The 17,960-nt window shown below is 37.5% G+C and overlaps 1 protein-coding gene across 1 annotated transcript; it reads right to left on the bottom strand.

Annotated features, from left to right (window-relative positions):
- Positions 1-3,116: 3,116 nt before the first annotated feature.
- ERCC6 (excision repair cross-complementation group 6) lies at positions 3,117-16,123 on the bottom strand (the record flags this gene model as incomplete). The annotated part of the gene is made up of 13 exons (XM_010085589.1): positions 3,117-3,530; positions 3,980-4,058; positions 4,349-4,550; positions 5,162-5,893; positions 5,980-6,125; positions 7,985-8,079; positions 9,091-9,210; positions 9,648-9,758; positions 10,520-10,738; positions 12,349-12,444; positions 13,866-13,982; positions 15,334-15,510; positions 15,953-16,123. Coding segments are annotated over 13 exons (2,679 nt in total), but the record flags the coding sequence as incomplete, so codon positions are not given.
- Positions 16,124-17,960: the final 1,837 nt, after the last annotated feature.

Genomic DNA, 17,960 nt, shown 5'->3' with positions numbered 1-17,960 from the left:
GATTTAAAAAAAGTGCATGCAAGCCCACTTACATTAACAGATCAGTGAGAAGCTGCAAACTTTTCTTAGTACAGGAACTATGCCTTTAAGATTGGAAGTAGTAAATAAAACAGGACACCAGAACTGAGAGCTAAGGTGACAAGAGCAGCTTTGCTGACAGCTGATTTCCTAGTTTGCTCCTGGGGCATAGGGATGCATGGGGGCATAACACCCAAACCCAGTTAAAATTCTTTATGGTTTTGGAGAGAAAAGCAAAATTGGTTTGTTTTTACTCTTTTACTGATCCGTTTTAAGTCATATCAACAGATCTACAATTTTTGAAGTGTTTTGTAATTGCAGCCTAGATTCCTGATTTCATCTTTCTCCGAAAAGAAGGAATGTAAGTCAATATAAATGGAATTAGAAAAAGAGATGTCAGGAAAAGGTGCAACAGTCCCACCTTCAAATGCCATAAGGAAAAGAAACAGCTTCTTGGACTGTCTGCCCTCTGCAACTCCAGTCTGTGAAAAGCCAACTGACCAGTTATTGGAACAGTGAGGCACCACTTTTTGCAAATCTCTACAGATCCTTTAGCACTGAGCAAAAACAAGAGGAAAAGCCATTGCAAGTACCTTGAAGACTTTCTTTATGAGAACAAATAAACGGTTTGTATTCTTGCTTCACCATTCATCTTTCAATATTTGTACTTTCACTTGAAGTAAACAAGATACTTTCACATTTAATAAAAAACTAAAAGTAGCTCAGCTTTCCCTTTTCTCAATAGCTTAGGGAGAGGAAGTACATTAGGCATGTTTAACTGTTCTAGTTTAAGACATACAGTAATTTAATATTGCTGCAAGAATGTGGTTTTCTTAAAATCTATCCATTTTCCCCCCCTTAAGATTTCCTTACATAGCTGTTTTGGGTTTCTGTAGCGGGGGAGGAGTTACCGAGATGGCTCCTGTGAGAAGCTGCTAGAAGCTTCCTCGGCTCCAAGTCAGAAACACCTCTGGCCAAGCACGAGACAGTTGGCACCTCTGTGAATAACACATTCAAGAGGGACACAGTGCATGGAGCGGGCAGTGTGGCCCTGGCAGGGCCCAGGCGCAGCCCCAGCCCAAGAGCCAGGAGCGTTTCAGAAGCTAGCAAAAGAACACGCAGGGGAGAGGAGTGTGATGTGAGAGAGACAACTACGTAGATGTGAAGGTCAGTGAAAGAGTGGGAGGAGGTGTGCTGGAGCAGAGATTCCCCTGTGGCCTGTAGTGCAGACCCTGATGAGGCAGGCTGTGCCCCTGCAGCCCATGGGGGTCAGCAGCGGAGCAAAGATCCACCTGCAGCCCATGGGGGACCCCACGCCAGAGCAGGTTGCTACACCCGAAGGAGTCGGTAACCCCGTGGGAGGTACTCGCACTGGAGCAGCTAGTGAAGGACTGCAACCTGTGGGAAGGACTTACATTGGAGAAGTTCATGGAGGACTGTCTTCCATGGGAGGGACCTCACACTGGAGCAGGGGAAGAGTGTGAGGAGTCCTCCCCCTGAGGAGGAAAGAGGGGCAGAGACAACACGTGATGGACTGACCGCAACCCTCATTCCCTGCCCCCCGTGTTGCTGGTGGGGAGGAGGGAGAGACTTTGGGAGCAAAGTCTTTGAGCCCGGGAAGAAGGGAAGGGTGGGGGGAAGGTGTCTTTTTAACATGTGAGGTTTTTTTCTCATTATCCTACTCTGGCTTTTTTTTTTTGTTTTGATTGGTAACAAATTAAATTGTTTTGTTTTTCCCTAAGTCAAGTCTGTTTTTTGCACGTTACCATTAAGTGGTGATTCCTCCCTGTTCTTACCTGAGCCCACGAGATTTTACCTTTTGTTCTCTCAATTCTCCTCCCTGTCCCACCATGAGGGAAGGAGTGAGCAAGCAGCTGCGTGGTGTTTATTGCCAGCTGGGTCTAAACCCCAACAGTAGTGGATGAGTACCTTGAAGACTGACCCAATGTAGTAACTCAGGTTTGCTACAAATAATCCAATCCTTTCTTCCTTGGAAAAAAAATCGGTATCAGAACTTGTATGACTGTCAGGAAAACTGAGATTTTACCTATCTAGAGAATAGGTATGACCTGTAACTTCCGCATATGCTCCAATTATGTCTCTGGCCAAAAGTGATTACGTTCAGTAAAATACATTGAAACCATTCCCCTTCTGACCAACTAACACCTCAGTCTTTGTCAAGGTATAAAATTTTAAGTGCTAACAGGGAACTGGAAAGTTTTTGACATCAATTACAGTGAGACCCATGGACATTTCATGGGATTTCAATTATCAGTGCACAACCTGTAACAAACATAACCGTTACCATCACCTCAGTTGTAAGAAATATTGTATCAAGCAATTGCCAGTGGTACTGTAACCGAATTGATGATTATGCTGTAAAGGGGTTTTCTGTAATATAATAAATTTTCCATAATTATCAACTGTCAGTCATTTCAATATACTGCCAGGCTTTCAATTTTTTTGTGATTAAAACTCTATGGCAGCAGAATTATTTCCCAAGTTAATTAGTGATTCAAGTTACACTGCACATGCTAGATGCAAGTACCAACATCAAAACAAAAATTCTCACTACTGATGAAAGTGTCATACAATTATTTTGACACACTTGTCGGTACAAATGAATCTCTCAGGCTGACCATTATCATAATTACTTTTTTTTTTTTTTTTTTTTAAATGGTACACTGTGTGCCCTGTGACCATTCAAGTAACATACAGAAAATTGAGGAAACAGTTCTTGGAATTTCACAGAAATCAAATAAAAGTCTTACAATCTATGGCAACATCCATAGTTTTCTTATTGCAATAAAAAGCCAGTATGTATTCTTCATCCCACTTATATTAAGATTTATTTTAAAGAAATGCTGCTGATACATTGTATTGTTTCATCTATGAGGTAGATGGCAATTTCATAGAAATAGTGTAAATCAGAAATTAAGTTAGCTATGAGCCTGCAACAAGCACTGCAAAACTGACTGCTCAAGTCAATTACTGAAACATGAATAAAAAATAATTCCTCATTTTAATAGATAAACAGTAAGTCTTTGAAAGAAGAGTAATGGCTGAGCGCACAGACAGGTGCCTTCATTTGACAAAGGTCAGTGGAATTCTGGCTTTAGTCTCCAGACGCCTTCACCGTTCAAGTTTCTATGGAAGGTGCAGAGATTGCGGAGAAGTTCTCTAAAGACGCAGGACTGTGCTGCAGGCAGTCTGGACTCAAATTTGTGTAGTATTTCCTGAGTGCTAGCCTCGCCGTTCACGCGGGCCTGGAACGCTATGAAGTTACGCACGTCCACGAGCAGTTCATCGTATTCTGTTGAAACCGGGGCTGGGGTGCGTGCTTGCGGATGATTCTCATCTCCCTCATTCTCTGTCTGTTGTGGGAAAAAAAGGTGGTTTCTTGCCCTCATCTTAGCTAATAAAGATGAAGATTCTAGTGCACTAGACGATGATTCTCCAGATTTTCCATCAAACTGCCCATTGGAACTATACTTCTTTATTGCATCTGCATCCTGCAAATAAACATATGGACTACGGAGAAAGTTGGATTTTGAGATCCACAAAACGTGTTAAATAAAATCTGCCGGCTGTTTAGACTCGAACAACAAACATGAACACTCAGAAGCTAGTCATCTGAAATACGTAATAATGAGGTAATATGTTCTGGTCTCAACTTTAGACCTTAGGAAGCGAACTTTTTAAAAGCATTGCTGGTCTTGAGACAGATAACCAGACCATGCTGCAATTTGTGACTACTGTATCTCACTAGACTTCATCAAGATGCTACACCAAAACATGAAAAAATCAAATGCATCAGTGACTAAAAATCCTAGAATTCTACATAATCATACAACAAATGAGTGAGACACACATCTACAGTAAAAATCAGATTTGTTGCATAAATCAGAACATTTCACGTACATCAGCCATTGAAAGAGAAATGTTACCGTGTGTCTCTTACCTTGCACTTCTTTGCAGGTGATGGACAAATGGAATGTGAAGAACGCAGCATGGGGTTTCTTTTTTGACCAAACTGACACCTAAAAACCCAGAAAATAATTATAAAACATCCTTCTCAAAATGATTATGATAGTTTTGTCAAAGACACTGACTGGGTTTACGTTTTAGGGTTCTCAAGAGCCCTCTGCCAAACTCTCTCCTCTACAGTGCAACAATAATGCTTTCTGCCTTCATGTCTTTATTAAATATAAAACATGAAATTCCACTTTGATACATGTTACCGCAAATACCAAGTGCAAAAAAACATAAATCCATAGCATCCTAAGGAACTCTTCTATTTTTGGAAAAGCAGTGTAAGAACTGAATTTACCTTATTCCTGACGGTGCACCTGAAAGACCACTCACACCTGTCCAGGTTGGCACACCAGAAGCAGCTCCTAAACATCGTTGTCGAGAGACTTTTAAGGCTCTTAAGGCATCCTGGGCCACTCTGTTTGCTTCTGCTTCCACCAATACGTGATCTGCACTGGAAGCTTCCACAATAGCATCATGCTTCATAACACTGTGTACCCCTGAAAACCAGAAGATACAAGAAAGGTGAAGGAGGACATCTGTTAATTTACATGGTTATCTGTCATTTAAGTGAATGCCACAATCACATTTTTCCTTTTTCAGGTTGATTATAGTCAGCACTTCAGTATAGTCATTTCTAATACGAGAACCCCCTTCTATCAGTTAAGCAATCAATTTGACAGCAAACCAGTTCTGGCGTGCTGATAAGGTCATTATTCACAATAGACTTGGAAATCATGTGGGCAAATCGAAAATTTCTATTGTTATGGACAGGACAGACGGAAGTGAAACCCTTGTGTAAATGAAGGTTGGTTACATCCTTATTTCCAGAAGAAACACTGCATTACTTCTATATCTGGAAGTGTTTCTGGAAGGCTGCAGATCTCTCTGAAATGTTAGTGCCAAGGTAATTAGCACATTCATAACCAAAGCACTTCAACGATGAACATTTTAATCTTTCACTATGCTAACGGAACAGATAAAAACACATTTTGTATTGTAGCTCTAACCATCAGAGTAACAGAACTGCTCCTTCCCTCACTTGCATAAGTTTCATATACCTCTATTTAAACAGTCTGACACTGTTGAGCAGCCAAATAACAAAGGTTACCTGATTTTTTGAGAAGTTTCTCCAAAATGTAGTCATCACTTTTCTTTGAGTCTTCCTCCTTCTCTTCACTGTTCTCCTTTTTGTATCGCTTTTGTTTCACTAGATGAGGAATGCGCTCTCCTTCAAATTTGGCATCTTTGTGATGTTTCTTCTTAGACTTACCTTTGTGGCGCTCATGCAACAACATATCGACCCTGTGCTTTGTTTTTGAGGTGCATTTATGATGATTATTATCTACTTGCCCATCTTCAGTTTTAGCAACCTGTTTTTCCCAAGAGCCAGCTGCACCACACATAAGGCTAAAATCTCCCTTGACATTTGCATTAGCTTCTCCATGTACTTCATCAGCCACCACAGCATCCAGATATTTGGCATTCTCTGAAGATGCTGCATCACCTGGCAATGACTGGGACATAGATTTGTCAGCTCTTTCCAAGCTTTCCTCCTTGCTTTTATTCAATGAATTTATATTAGTAGCAGCTTGTGCATTATCTTTTGCACAGCTATTTTGGTCAAAGGCTTCCAAATTTCCTTTGGTTTCCTCACTTGTCTCTATTGCTTTAGAAGAAGAATTTGTCATGTGGGTGTTTGAGTAGGAATTGGATGACTTCCTGTACTTTGCTGATCTGCCTTCTGTAAGATGGAAATCACCTTTAGAAGCATCATTATCAGATGTCTTTTCAAGTTTCCGTTTCAGTTGGTGTTTTGGGACTTGAACATTTGAATCAGTACCTGAGAGATGAGTGAAATTAGTATCCATTTATCAAAAACTCAAAATATTTTTTTTTCTTTTAAAGAAATAGAAAAAAAAAAGGTACCTGCAAAAATTGCACTTGTTTCTGTCCCCTGAGACACATCTGGACTGCTCAGAGTAAAAAGTTCATAAAGGTCATTGGATTTGAAAAAGCGCCTCTGCTTAGGGTCTTTCAGCACTCTATTTGTTAAAAACTGTTTGAAGATTTGTCTAAAAAAGAAAAAAAAGTACTTTGTGCATGAAACAATGCCTGGCTATGTTTAAGTACTGAATACAGAAAACTGTATAAGCACAAATGTTACCCTGCAGAACAATTAAGCAGTGGGAAGATGATGTTAGTTTCCAAAAGATAATCTTGAGTTAGTAACTTTCAAACAACCAACTAAATTGTTAAACACAGGGATTTATTGTTTTGCAGCAACCCCATAACACAACAGGTAACCGCCATCCTGAAATGTCCTAGGAGGCATCCCTTAACTAAGCAATAAATAACTTCACAGCTAGAATTTTTTTTTGTCCATTAAAGTTGAAAAGCTTGCATGTATTGTAATAAAACTATCAGACAGGTCCTGAAAGAAAAGCAAGAGGTTGTTAAAATAACAACATTTTAACAGTTCAATCAGTTGGAGGAATCAAAAGGAAAGTAGCTCAGTCTGATGATGATGACTGGATGAAAACCACTGAAAAGGGAAATCAGACTTGTGGTTGCGAGGAAGGGAAAAAAGAGCCCATCTGCAGAGGACTGAAAGGAACAAATCCCAGGGAGACTAAGCTGCAAAAAGTCTTCTAGCATTGGTAAATCTACTTCTATGCCATGTTTGTACTACATAGCTTTTGATGTCAAGTTCTAGGCACTATTCTCTTGTACAAAAAATACATGCCTAAATAAAGCTGGAAATCAGTTCTCAAGAAGTGTTTTTATCATGGGTTTGGCTCTGCTGACATTAAGCAGCAAAAATATTTTTAAATCCAATAGGCAAAATCAAAGTTTAAATGCAGGTGCCAGCTATTGTAGCGCACCCTTCAGAAGGCTTTAAAGTTTTTAAGAATTAACTGAGCTTCATAGCTTCCTACAAGAATAATCACATACTTGCAGGGAAGAAAACAGGCAAAGAGAAAAGACAACTTGCTTAAAGTTCAAAGACCATTCTACTGTTCTGGAAATAAATGAATTTCTGATGGCTGTCCTGACCCTTAGAGCCCACTTCCTTGATGAGGTCAGTGTTGTTCAAACAGAAATATTCAAGAGGGACGCAAGCCAACCAACAACGGATGCTTTGTGACCATGTGGTAAAACAGATTAAAAAAGGTACTCAATAAGTGTGGGTATTTCATTATTTAGAGCTTTTAATTTATCTGCATTTTCAAAGAGGATACTCCAGTTCTAAAGAGTAATGCCTAGACAGGAGGATTCCCATGTACGTTCATTTGGAATTCCTATGAGTGAAGCTAACCATTGAGAAAGCTGAATGAGAAAGCAAAGCAAAAAGATTTCATTGATTTCAAAATACAAGCACTTTAAGGCTTTAGCTGCATTTTGGAATAAATAACATGAATATGACTGGTGGTTCTTGGGATTTAATTCTCTCACTTTGGAATGACTTGACAATAAAATCAAATCGGGTTTGCAGAGTAGTAGATGGATGTATGTACCACATACATCTTCATGTATCCTAAGGACAATATAAAGGTCTTGTTGATTTCAATTTGTATTTCAGATTTGTTGAGTCTCATGTTCTGAGTAAGGGGCTCATTTTTTCCTGTCTGTGCCTCACTCTCATTTACAGTGCATTCTGGATGTGCTGGACACAGCTGCTGGAACAGACTGATGAGGTATATTTAGTATGTGGGTTGTGGAGCTAGAGAGGCAGCAGCACAGCCCTGCAGCTAAGAGTCTAATATTAGAAGAATTTCTCACCAGAAATTTTAAAAAGTTTTCCATGATGTGCCCATCATGACCAAGCTATGTGTGCACATGCACTGTTATGTCACTGTTACCACCACCTTAGATTTGCTGCAAACATTTTCTTAAGCATACAGCTGTATCCTAAGGAATCATTCTGACTGACCTGTGGTATATCTTCTCTTCAATAGTACCTGCAGTGAGAAGCCTATACACAGTCACATGTTTCTTTTGGCCTATTCTCCAAGCACGTTCACGAGCCTGGAACATAAAAGGTTTGGTTACCAGACATTAACCTCTTATACACCATTTCAAACCTAGTTTGGACATTTAACAAACAGTGGTATTTCTACAGCATTAGTACAACTAACTCGGAAATAGAGGAAAACAATTTAGAAAGTTCACATATGTAAAAACATAAGACCCCAATTGTATACCCAGAAATCTATGCAAAATCTTAGAGAATAAGTTGGCATGTTAAAAGTAGAGCTGGTATCTGCGATAGGTACCTTACATCAACTTGTTCCAAAAGAAATCTATTTCACAATAGATCTTTAATGTACGCATCCTTTGAACTTTTCTCCTTTTTTTTTAACTGAAAGCTTTCCTACAAACATCTTGAACCAACCACTAAAACAGACCACTCTAGATCAGACTGCACCCTTGCAGATCTCAGAGCTATGTAGGATTTCCATCAGAAATATTTTTTCCTCTCAAACACATAAGCCCCATATACAGCTAAGGGATCTGATAACCTGTAGTCTCATCACACCTTCAGATAAAGACCAACTTCTTTAAGGTATTGGCTTAACAGCAGCTTCTCCTATGTAACATTTATTTGCAAAACCAATTTAAGTAACACTTGTTCTCCTTTTCTAACCCTGCATTGCCACCATGAACAGTTATGCCTGCTTGCACAGCTGCACTCACCCTTCAGAAACATTTTGTTTGTTTGTTTGTTTGTTGAAAAACCTAGGCCGTTTCAACTGTTTGTTTGGCTACACTCTACACAAACTGTATGAACCAACATTATTGAAGAGTGGTAATGTATAACAGCATAAAGTGGATGTGGTGGGAACCACTTAAGTTGGCTTTGCCACAAGAGTAATCCTAGTGTGGAGCTGCCTCCTAAAAAATCACTGCTGGGAACAGGAACTTAGGGAAGAGCAACATTGTGCTTTAACACAATTTGAGGAGATAAAATTCCATCCACTCCATCTTCAGTTTTATTTCAACTTAGCTGGTAAATGGAATGTAATGAACCAAACTCACCTGTGTGTCCGTACTGGGATTCCAGTCAGGATCATAAATAATAACTCGGTCAGCACCAGTCAAGTTAACTCCAATGCCACCAACACGAGTTGTTAGAAGAAAAATAAATATGGATTTGTCCTACAACATAAGAGAATTTATTGAAGCAAGAATTACCAAAGTACAAGATAACAGAAGAATCCAGGAAACAAAAAAACATTATCAGCATTATTTGCAAAGATGGAAAGGGAACCAAGAGGAGGAATAACTTTCCTTGTTTGCCTAATATCTCTTCTGACAAATAAAAATAGTTTGAACTAAATATAATTTACTGTTGTCCAATAACACTTCTTTTCCTTCTTTTTCAACTGTTCTATTTTTTCTTAGCAGAAAACCCAACTTAAGCGTGAAAAAAAAAATATACTTTGCCTGCTCTCACAAAGAAAGTGGTTTCATTTGACTGAAGTCCCCAGTTTGGCATCTCAAACTTAAAGTAGTATATTTAAAAACAGACCAAAAAGGAATGTAAGAACTCAACCATACTAATAGGCATTAGTGCGTGGGATGCAACATCTCACCTCATTAAATCTTGTTATAAGGGGCTGTCTGGAAGCTATTGTTGTGTTACCATCCATCCTGAGGTAGGAATAGTTTCTGTCTCTCACAAAGACTTCAAAGATCTGCAGCATCTGTTGTGATGAGAAAATTTAATAAGATCCAGATGTGAAGACTAAGCAACTGTCTGATCAAATCATAAGAATTTCTGGTACTAACTGTTGTGCCAATCAAACAAACAAGATGATGACCAAAAACTTGTGAATCTTAATTGAGCAGATAATTAATTAACTTTGTGATTGGAGGGGAGGGAAGGTAATTATTCCACTGCTGAATGCAGGAGTAGAATGTTTGTGATTGGTGTGGGAAGTCTGGAGCCATGGTCTTAAGACAATTAACCAGGTAAATGGTGCAGCATTCCAGCACATCCACAGAAGCAACACAAGATCGTGAATATATAAGGAAAATAAATGAAGGTCACTGTCTGTGCTGCTGGCCCAAAGCACACAATTCTGAGCATTAGATGTGCACATGCACTAAACAGAGAAGGCAAAGTGATTACCAATTCTATCCTGAAACTACACAGTAGGGGCAATAAATACATCACCTCTGCTTCAGCCTGGTACTGTATGGGTACAACTGATACAAGCTTTGACCCAGTATAGTCAATTTGGGCAATACTTGCCACAATACTGTCATTCCAGCAAAGCTTACTGAGTTTGACAACTAGTCTCCAAGTACTCCAAAGACATTAGTAATTTTGGTACTTTTTTTCAGCAAGATGTTAATTTCCTGAACCACCACAAAAGGTGGTTCTGATTACAAGTCTTGGGACACACACACACACTTTAGTTTTAGTAACAACTAAAACTGAAACCAATTTAGCTCATCTCACCTGTCTCGACTGAGTAAAAAGCAACACTCTGTGGCCTTGCTTGTGCCATATTTTCAGCAAGGATTCTACCACTATCATTTTTCCAGAACGTTTCCAGTATCCAAACTGATCTGCTTCCTCCACTTCAGCATCTGGTACACCCTTCAAAATCCCAGGACCACCAGAGAAGAGGTCAGGGTGGTTGCAAATCTTTCTCAAAGCTACTAGTCCTGAGAAAATCTAAAGAAAACAGGAGAAAAAAGATTTTTATTTTCTTGACAAATACTTGTATCTATATGGGTTGTGGTTGAGAAAAATAAACATCAACGGATTAACCCAGTTACCATCAAAAAGTTTGTTTTTAATAGTGATTTGCTCTTTAGAGAGGCCAATGGACACCAACACGTGTTTCACATAAAGTTTCAAGAAAAAACAGTACAAGAGAAGTTCACTGAAATTTTGTGTTCTTGTGAGCCTTCTCTGGTAACAATGTTAAGATAATTCTGCAACAATTTCCACATTAGCAAAAGCAGTCACTAGCTGTAACTCACAGTCAAATTTTTCCTGCCTCAAAAAAAAAAAAAAAAAAAAAAAAAAAAGAAAAATGTCACCAAGTTTGTTACTTGAAATTATTGTGTTCCTCCTTCCAACCCCTACCATGTTAGTAGGTAACTTAAGACAGACCTTGAGAATAGCAAGTATACCCAACCAGAATGCACGGTAACAAGGAACAGATGAGTAAACGTATTTGAACAAACACCTGAAGCTGAAAATTACCACTTCTGATGCCATGTTAGAATGACTGTTCAGTTATTCATTCAATAATATTAAAAGTGTTATTTAATCTTCTGATACAATAGGCACTCATAAAAATGGACTAGCTCGAAACAGAAGATCCCTCAGTCTGCCATCACTATGAGTTGAATAAGCCTGCTCATAATTTTCGGTTTATTTGTACAATGCATTTTTTTTTTTCCCAGATGAGAATCACCGCTGTCATCACAAAACATCTAATTAAAGGATTGACATTTACTGTTCAAATTTTTCAGGACTCTAGCAAATACGAAAGCCCATTCTATAACATCTTAGAGAAATTTCTGCAGATAGTCTTGTGCCATCTCTTGAAGATTAAGTTTCTTAAAATAACTTTCATTAGGATAACTAAAATTACTAGACACTTGAAAAAACTTGCCCACTATACCTTTGTGAGATCTAGAAAAATAAAAAGTCAAATGGACCAGATGTGTGCCATGTAGGAGCCACACGGAATAGCAGACTTTTTTACACAGGCAACAGTAGGCAATTGAAATTGTATTTCAACTACTGCTGTCATTCTGTCCGTAGCAATTTCAACACTCATGTTGTGAGGACGGAGGCAAAGATGTTGAAGTGACTAGTAGTAACAAGGATGCTTGCTGTTTGTTCTGCTAAGACTCTGTGAAATTATCAGCTGCTCCATCATGAAGTTATCATAGCTGAATTGTACTCTCAGGACAAATTACTCTTTTCTTTTGCTTCACTTTTGCAATTGGTTAAAAGCATGCATACAGTTACCTACAGCAGGTCATCCAACAAGCTATAATTTGTTTCCAGGGCCACAAACACATTGCCAAGGCCATTCCATTCCTACTTTTATCTGGTCATGCCACTACATAGGGATCACTAACTCTACATATTCCACGGAACATTTCTGAGAAAAAAAAATGCAGACATCTACAAAAGCAGAACTGAAACCAGTGTGTTTGCTTCCCTTTCTGCTCAGAATCCAGCTAGAAGAATGCAAAGGTCAGTCCACTACTTTATCCATCAAATCCAACCCCCCCCTGCCATTAACCTTAATTAATGCCAACCTGCATGTCTCCATTGAGAATGTCGTAAACTTCTTTAGAGTTGATGAAATTTCGATAGACTCGATTCTGCTCATCTGTCAAACGGCAAAAGAGGACCTACCAAAATAAACAAATGAAGCACTCAAGCCCAACCTGTAAACTCCAAATAGAGTAAATTTTGAAGCTTTACGATGTGGTACAATGAAGCTTCACAGATTGTCAGACTTAAATTAAAAGTTAAAAGATACTTTAGAAATAATTAGAAATAAAACTTAGAATTTTTAGAGAATTAATATAAGAATTAAGATGAATTTAATTAGTTTTTCTGTGCCCTTTCCCAATTGTTATTTTTTTCTCCTCAAATTGCTTTAGTCTTCAAAGTGCTGCCATTTTCCAGTTTTAATGAGGTAACTGTGCAATGCTAGCTTTCTTTCAAAGCTATGTTTATAGGAAATGCTTTCCATTGTGTGTCTGTTACGTCCCTTACAACTTGCAAATTCTTAGTACCTCATGGGAAAACTGTGTTAGCACACATAATCTGTTCTGTCATTAGCATTTGAGTGGGAGCGTAGAGTGATTTTTGAGATGATCTGATGGGCTAAAATGGAACAAAAACACTTCCTTGCATCCTGCAAGTCACCCAACATTATGCCGTAAGTCAGACTTATGTAGTGCCCTGTGATTGATAAGAATAAAAATCAAATTTGTTTCATCTGTTTATGATTGCATTCTTTAAACTAAATAGTCCAGACTCTTTAAAGTATATAGAAATTCAAAAATTGACTACAAAGAGATCACTAGACTACATAGCAAACATTGAGTATGGCCTACTCATTTATATGCACCTTTCAGCACCGTCTTACAAAGACTAGCACATCTAGCTCTCTTTTAGAGGGGGGAGACAGGAAGGTAAAGAGTGAGGAGAGGAAAAGAAAGACTGAAGCACTGAAACCTGAGTGGCAGAAGAATCTGGTAATTACTACAAGTGAGTATTTGTAGGAATCTCAGTTGTTTGAATAAACCTTTCAACCTCCTCTATGTTAAATCAAAGTGTTTCCTAAAAAATACCCCACTTCTTTGTACAGCAAACAAGTTCTAGATCAAAAGGCTAGTATTTTGGAAATATATTAGAATGCACAAGCTCAGACAGCTTGCAATATTAACAACTGCCGCCAAATATTTCTCTACTATTTGTTGCCCAAATTAACCTTTATACAGCAGGAAAGAATGCTGAAGTGTCCAAGAGATGCACTATAGGAAACACCCCAAAGACAACTTGTTTGTATGCACCCGTGACCTCTGAGGACCGTAGTAAACCGATCTGACTGCAATTCATATATCCTTTGTTTGTCAGATGAGAGTGTACTTGTATACACCCTGCAAGACTACAAAAAATAAGCAACTTGAGAGCTCCATCTCTTATCTTTTGTTAAAATGTTATTTCATCGGCTATAAGAAGCTATTACTTCCAAATGTCCATGAAAGACTGGATTTTGGGGAGGAAGAGGGCTCATATCTAATAGTGAAGATAAGCAAACCTGTTCATTTTTATCTGGAAGTGAAAGGCTCATTTTTACATCAGCCTTCATTCTTCGCAGCAAGTAAGGGTTTATGGTGTCCCGTAACACACAGGCGCATTTGTATGCAGTTTGTGCCTAAAAAAAGGAAGAAAAAGCAAAAATTCTACTTTGGTCCTTGGTCTTAGTTTTAGCAACAAGCAAATATCTGCAATTAGTAATACGAAAATCCTCGTAAAATTAGATGGTTTATGATTCTTGCTTCCGGAACTATAGTTACTTATTCAACAAAACATGAATTGCAATAAAATTAATGGCAGCAACAGCAACATTGAATAAGTCTTCTCAGATACCATTAATTTATCTTTCCTAATTTAGTGGAATTTAAGAGAGAACAGAAACGAGAGGTTTTTTTTAGAAAACAATCTATGTAGTAAGTATAAACTTGCACAGAACCACTGCTAATACATATCCTGAAGATCAAAAAAGAAGCCTGCAGCAATGGTGGTTACTAGACAATAAGTGAAGATTAGTGCCCACTTGAGACTATTTGAAAAAAAAATCGGTACAAGAAAATCCCCATGATCACAGAAACTAAAGGTCACTCTGGCCTTAAATGGAGCATATGGTTCTATAATGGGTAATGGATGTGTGAGATGGGTATTAACTGTACACAAAGGCTAAAAATACCTTCATTTCTCTTAGAGCAAAACAAAGAATATAATAAATTATTGATATGTAAAAAAAATTGGCTGTCCAATTTAGTAAATTACTAAGCTTTAGAAGAGGTAAGCTTTAGACAAGGGAAGCACTTGAACTCAAAAAGAAAATAAAACTTTAGAAATGTATTTGTGCAAAACATTACAAACAATACTTAAAAGGAAACAAGTTTATTAGCATTTATATGAAACTGAGTCTGCATATTACTATGCAGACAATTTATCTATCAGATAATTTGAAAAATGATAGAAGTCATAAATATCCAGAAACACAACTACAAATATTAATAGACATACTTATTCAAAATAATATTCCAAATAATTTTGTTTTAAAAATTAAATAGTTTATCTGTTTTCAGACTTCCAATACCTATTTTGGCTTTTCAAAATTAAAGTAGTTTTCAGTTAGGATTTAAGGATTCCTCTATTGTATAATTTGCCAAAGCATCAAACAGGAAAGCTCTATTTAAATCCATGAAAATATGAGGTCACCTCCCACTCCAACATGTTTATCTTTAAATCAAAGAATACTTCTAATGATTTAAACTTCTGGGCTTTTGACAAGAAAAACTTGTGTATAAACTATACTCCTGTATAGATGAAATGGTCTCATTTAGTTGAATAGTTCTTTTCATACACACAGCAGTATAACATACATGCAACTCTTCAGTGTTAGTGTCTGGAACATACAGCATAAAGTACCCTTAGAAGTCAGTTTTGAAACAATGTAACAATTCCTTCAAACAAAGTGGCATTTTTGATGCATTTACCTGCACAGGAGAGGCATTGGAATATCCTCCCATGGTTATTGGTACAGAAAATTGTTCCATGAACACAGGTAGTGTTCCCAGTTTCCCTGGGAATATAAAGTCAAAGAGGGACCAGAGCTCCTTCAGGTTATTTTGGATAGGGGAGCCAGACAAGATGATTCGATGAGGTGTGCGGAACTGTTAATAAAAAACACAAAACCAAAGGAAGTTATTCTCACGGTTCATGGTGTAACCTGCCTCCTGACTCAGAGGATATTCAACTTCACCATCAATGAGTTCTCATTTTAAAACATGTGGCCTCATATTCCTGAAATAAACAGCGTTCTGCATATATTGTCCATAAATCGTTAGCAGAAAACAAACACCAGCAATCTAATGGCAAACTGCTACACAATTTAACATTTCTGATTTTTCTCTCTGCCACTCTTTAAATTCACTGATGTAAACTCATTAAAAACGTGAAGTAAATTAACTAGTCCAGTATAGGCCACTGTGACTTATGCTTTTATTCTTTATTAATGGTCGAATGTGTATTTTTATCATAAAGTAATATAGGCTATTAGATTTTGGAACCTCCCACCTAGCGGTTAAAATTTTTCATTTGTTTTTAATGAAGTACCTGCTTGCATGCGAGTGTGACTGCAGCATTTGGATTTCGGATTTTGTGACCCTCATCCAGAATCACATAATGCCAGTCATATCTGTGGATGTTATCCTGCATCAGTCGAATGTATGAATAAGATGTAATTAAAATTCCATGGCATGAAGCAATTTCATGAATTAGTTTCACCTAAAAGCGAAAGGTACACATTGTCAGTAAAAGCGAGACAGAAAACTCAGACCTACTGAACTGCAGGTTTGCTGTCCAACAAATGTACAAAAAGTTTTGAAAAAGCAGATATATAATTTACTTTTCAAAGAAAATAAGCACAGGCAAGACTTTGATAATATGATTCTTAGCTCATCTGTAAAAGAATGAAGCACTTGAATACTGTGGTATAACAGATCAGAATTTGATCTGAAGCCTGGTCAGAAAGAAACAGTGGTTTGTTTTGTTTTGTTTTTTTTTACGGCAATGTCTGAAACACAAACATTAAATTTGATTAAAGTAACTGGCTTCTTCAGGTTCTCCTATATCCACCTCACAAACCCAGCTTTGTGTACTGCATGAATCTAGAACATTAGAGGAAAATTAAACAAGTGAAAAGAACAACAAAAAAAAATCACAAAAATCTATTTGGTTAATCCTAAATTCTGTCCAACCTTTCTCATTAACAGGATTAATAAATGTTATTAATTTTCAAATTTCATGCTTCTCTTCTAAGTTATATCCCTTCCCTAAGTTTTTACTAGCCTTTACAGCTGTAAATTATGTAGGGCGGGGAGAGTCTATATCACCTTCCACAGAATTCACAGTATTCAAGACTCATTTTTCTTGCATTTATGCTCCACATATAAATCTAGAAGACTCAAACTGAAGATGATGGGCTGGGAGACAATTCTGGATGAAACAAATATACCCAAAGTAAAAGACAAAATAAGCAGAACCACCACAGAATTTGCTAAAGGAAAGACAAAACCCTTATTACTAGAAAACTGACAAAAACAAAAGAGAAAAATCCATCTCAAAGGCTCAGACAGTGTTAAAAGTTGATGAGTTGTTATTGTAAAATTTCTTACTCAGACATACCGCAAGATTCAAAAAGCCATTCTGGGTTTAACTGTTCAAGAATTTCTACTTTCTGATTACTATCTCCTGATAAAACCATGACACATTATTTAATGTTGACATCATGATTGTCAAGAGAATATGTAATTTTTAGAACAATTTGTATTATAGACAGAATAGGATTTCTAGGCTCATGTGGACGTCCAAAGCTTAATTCTACCTGGTACATTGCCCATAGTCTGCAACCATGTCCTAGAGTCTCGGCAATGGCCTATCATAGAATATTGTAGACATCTCTATCCAAACACTTAGAACAAATAATCTCGGGCGATTTCAAATTAAAAGCTTGTAAAATACGTAACCTCTCCTAGTTTTTGCAATTAATAGGGTATGTCTGCAATTAGCCTGACTTACAGAATGCTACAGTGTTGTCATTAAAAGATGTTTTGTGAAAGTGCTGCTGTTATTATGGAGGCTCAAGAGACCAATCCCTCCTAGAGGGCAAACAGTGGACTAGTAGAAAACAACAGTCATAAATCACGTTGTCAGGTAGCAGAGAGAACAGAAGTGAAACACAGGCACATGAAGGCCATTCACTGTAAAACACACCACAGCAGAATCCTAGTCAGGATTTACTGAACCTGTAATTAATTAAAGTTTCCTTCTAGCTAAATTTTTAATAAACAAGGATTTGTGCTGACAATGAAGAAATATAACAACACAATTTTATCACCTCACGCTACAACACTTATTAACTCTCATTTTACTGCATTGGGTACTTTCTCAGAGGTCGCCTTTGCTTTAGTTGCAGCTTTTAGAATAATTTTAAGTATTTTAAAATGTGATCATAGATTTGATATTGGATGCACACTGTTCTGAGGCTGTGGCATTTCAAAATTTATGTTATTTTATAATGTATCTTTAAATTCACAATTCCTGTTTGGTTAGATTCAGGCAC

Source organism: Pterocles gutturalis, unplaced genomic scaffold, assembly GCF_000699245.1.
Source record: "Pterocles gutturalis isolate BGI_N339 unplaced genomic scaffold, ASM69924v1 scaffold13910, whole genome shotgun sequence".
NCBI classification, from domain to species: domain Eukaryota; kingdom Metazoa; phylum Chordata; class Aves; order Pterocliformes; family Pteroclidae; genus Pterocles; species Pterocles gutturalis.
This window is presented reverse-complemented; position numbering and strand designations above follow the sequence as displayed.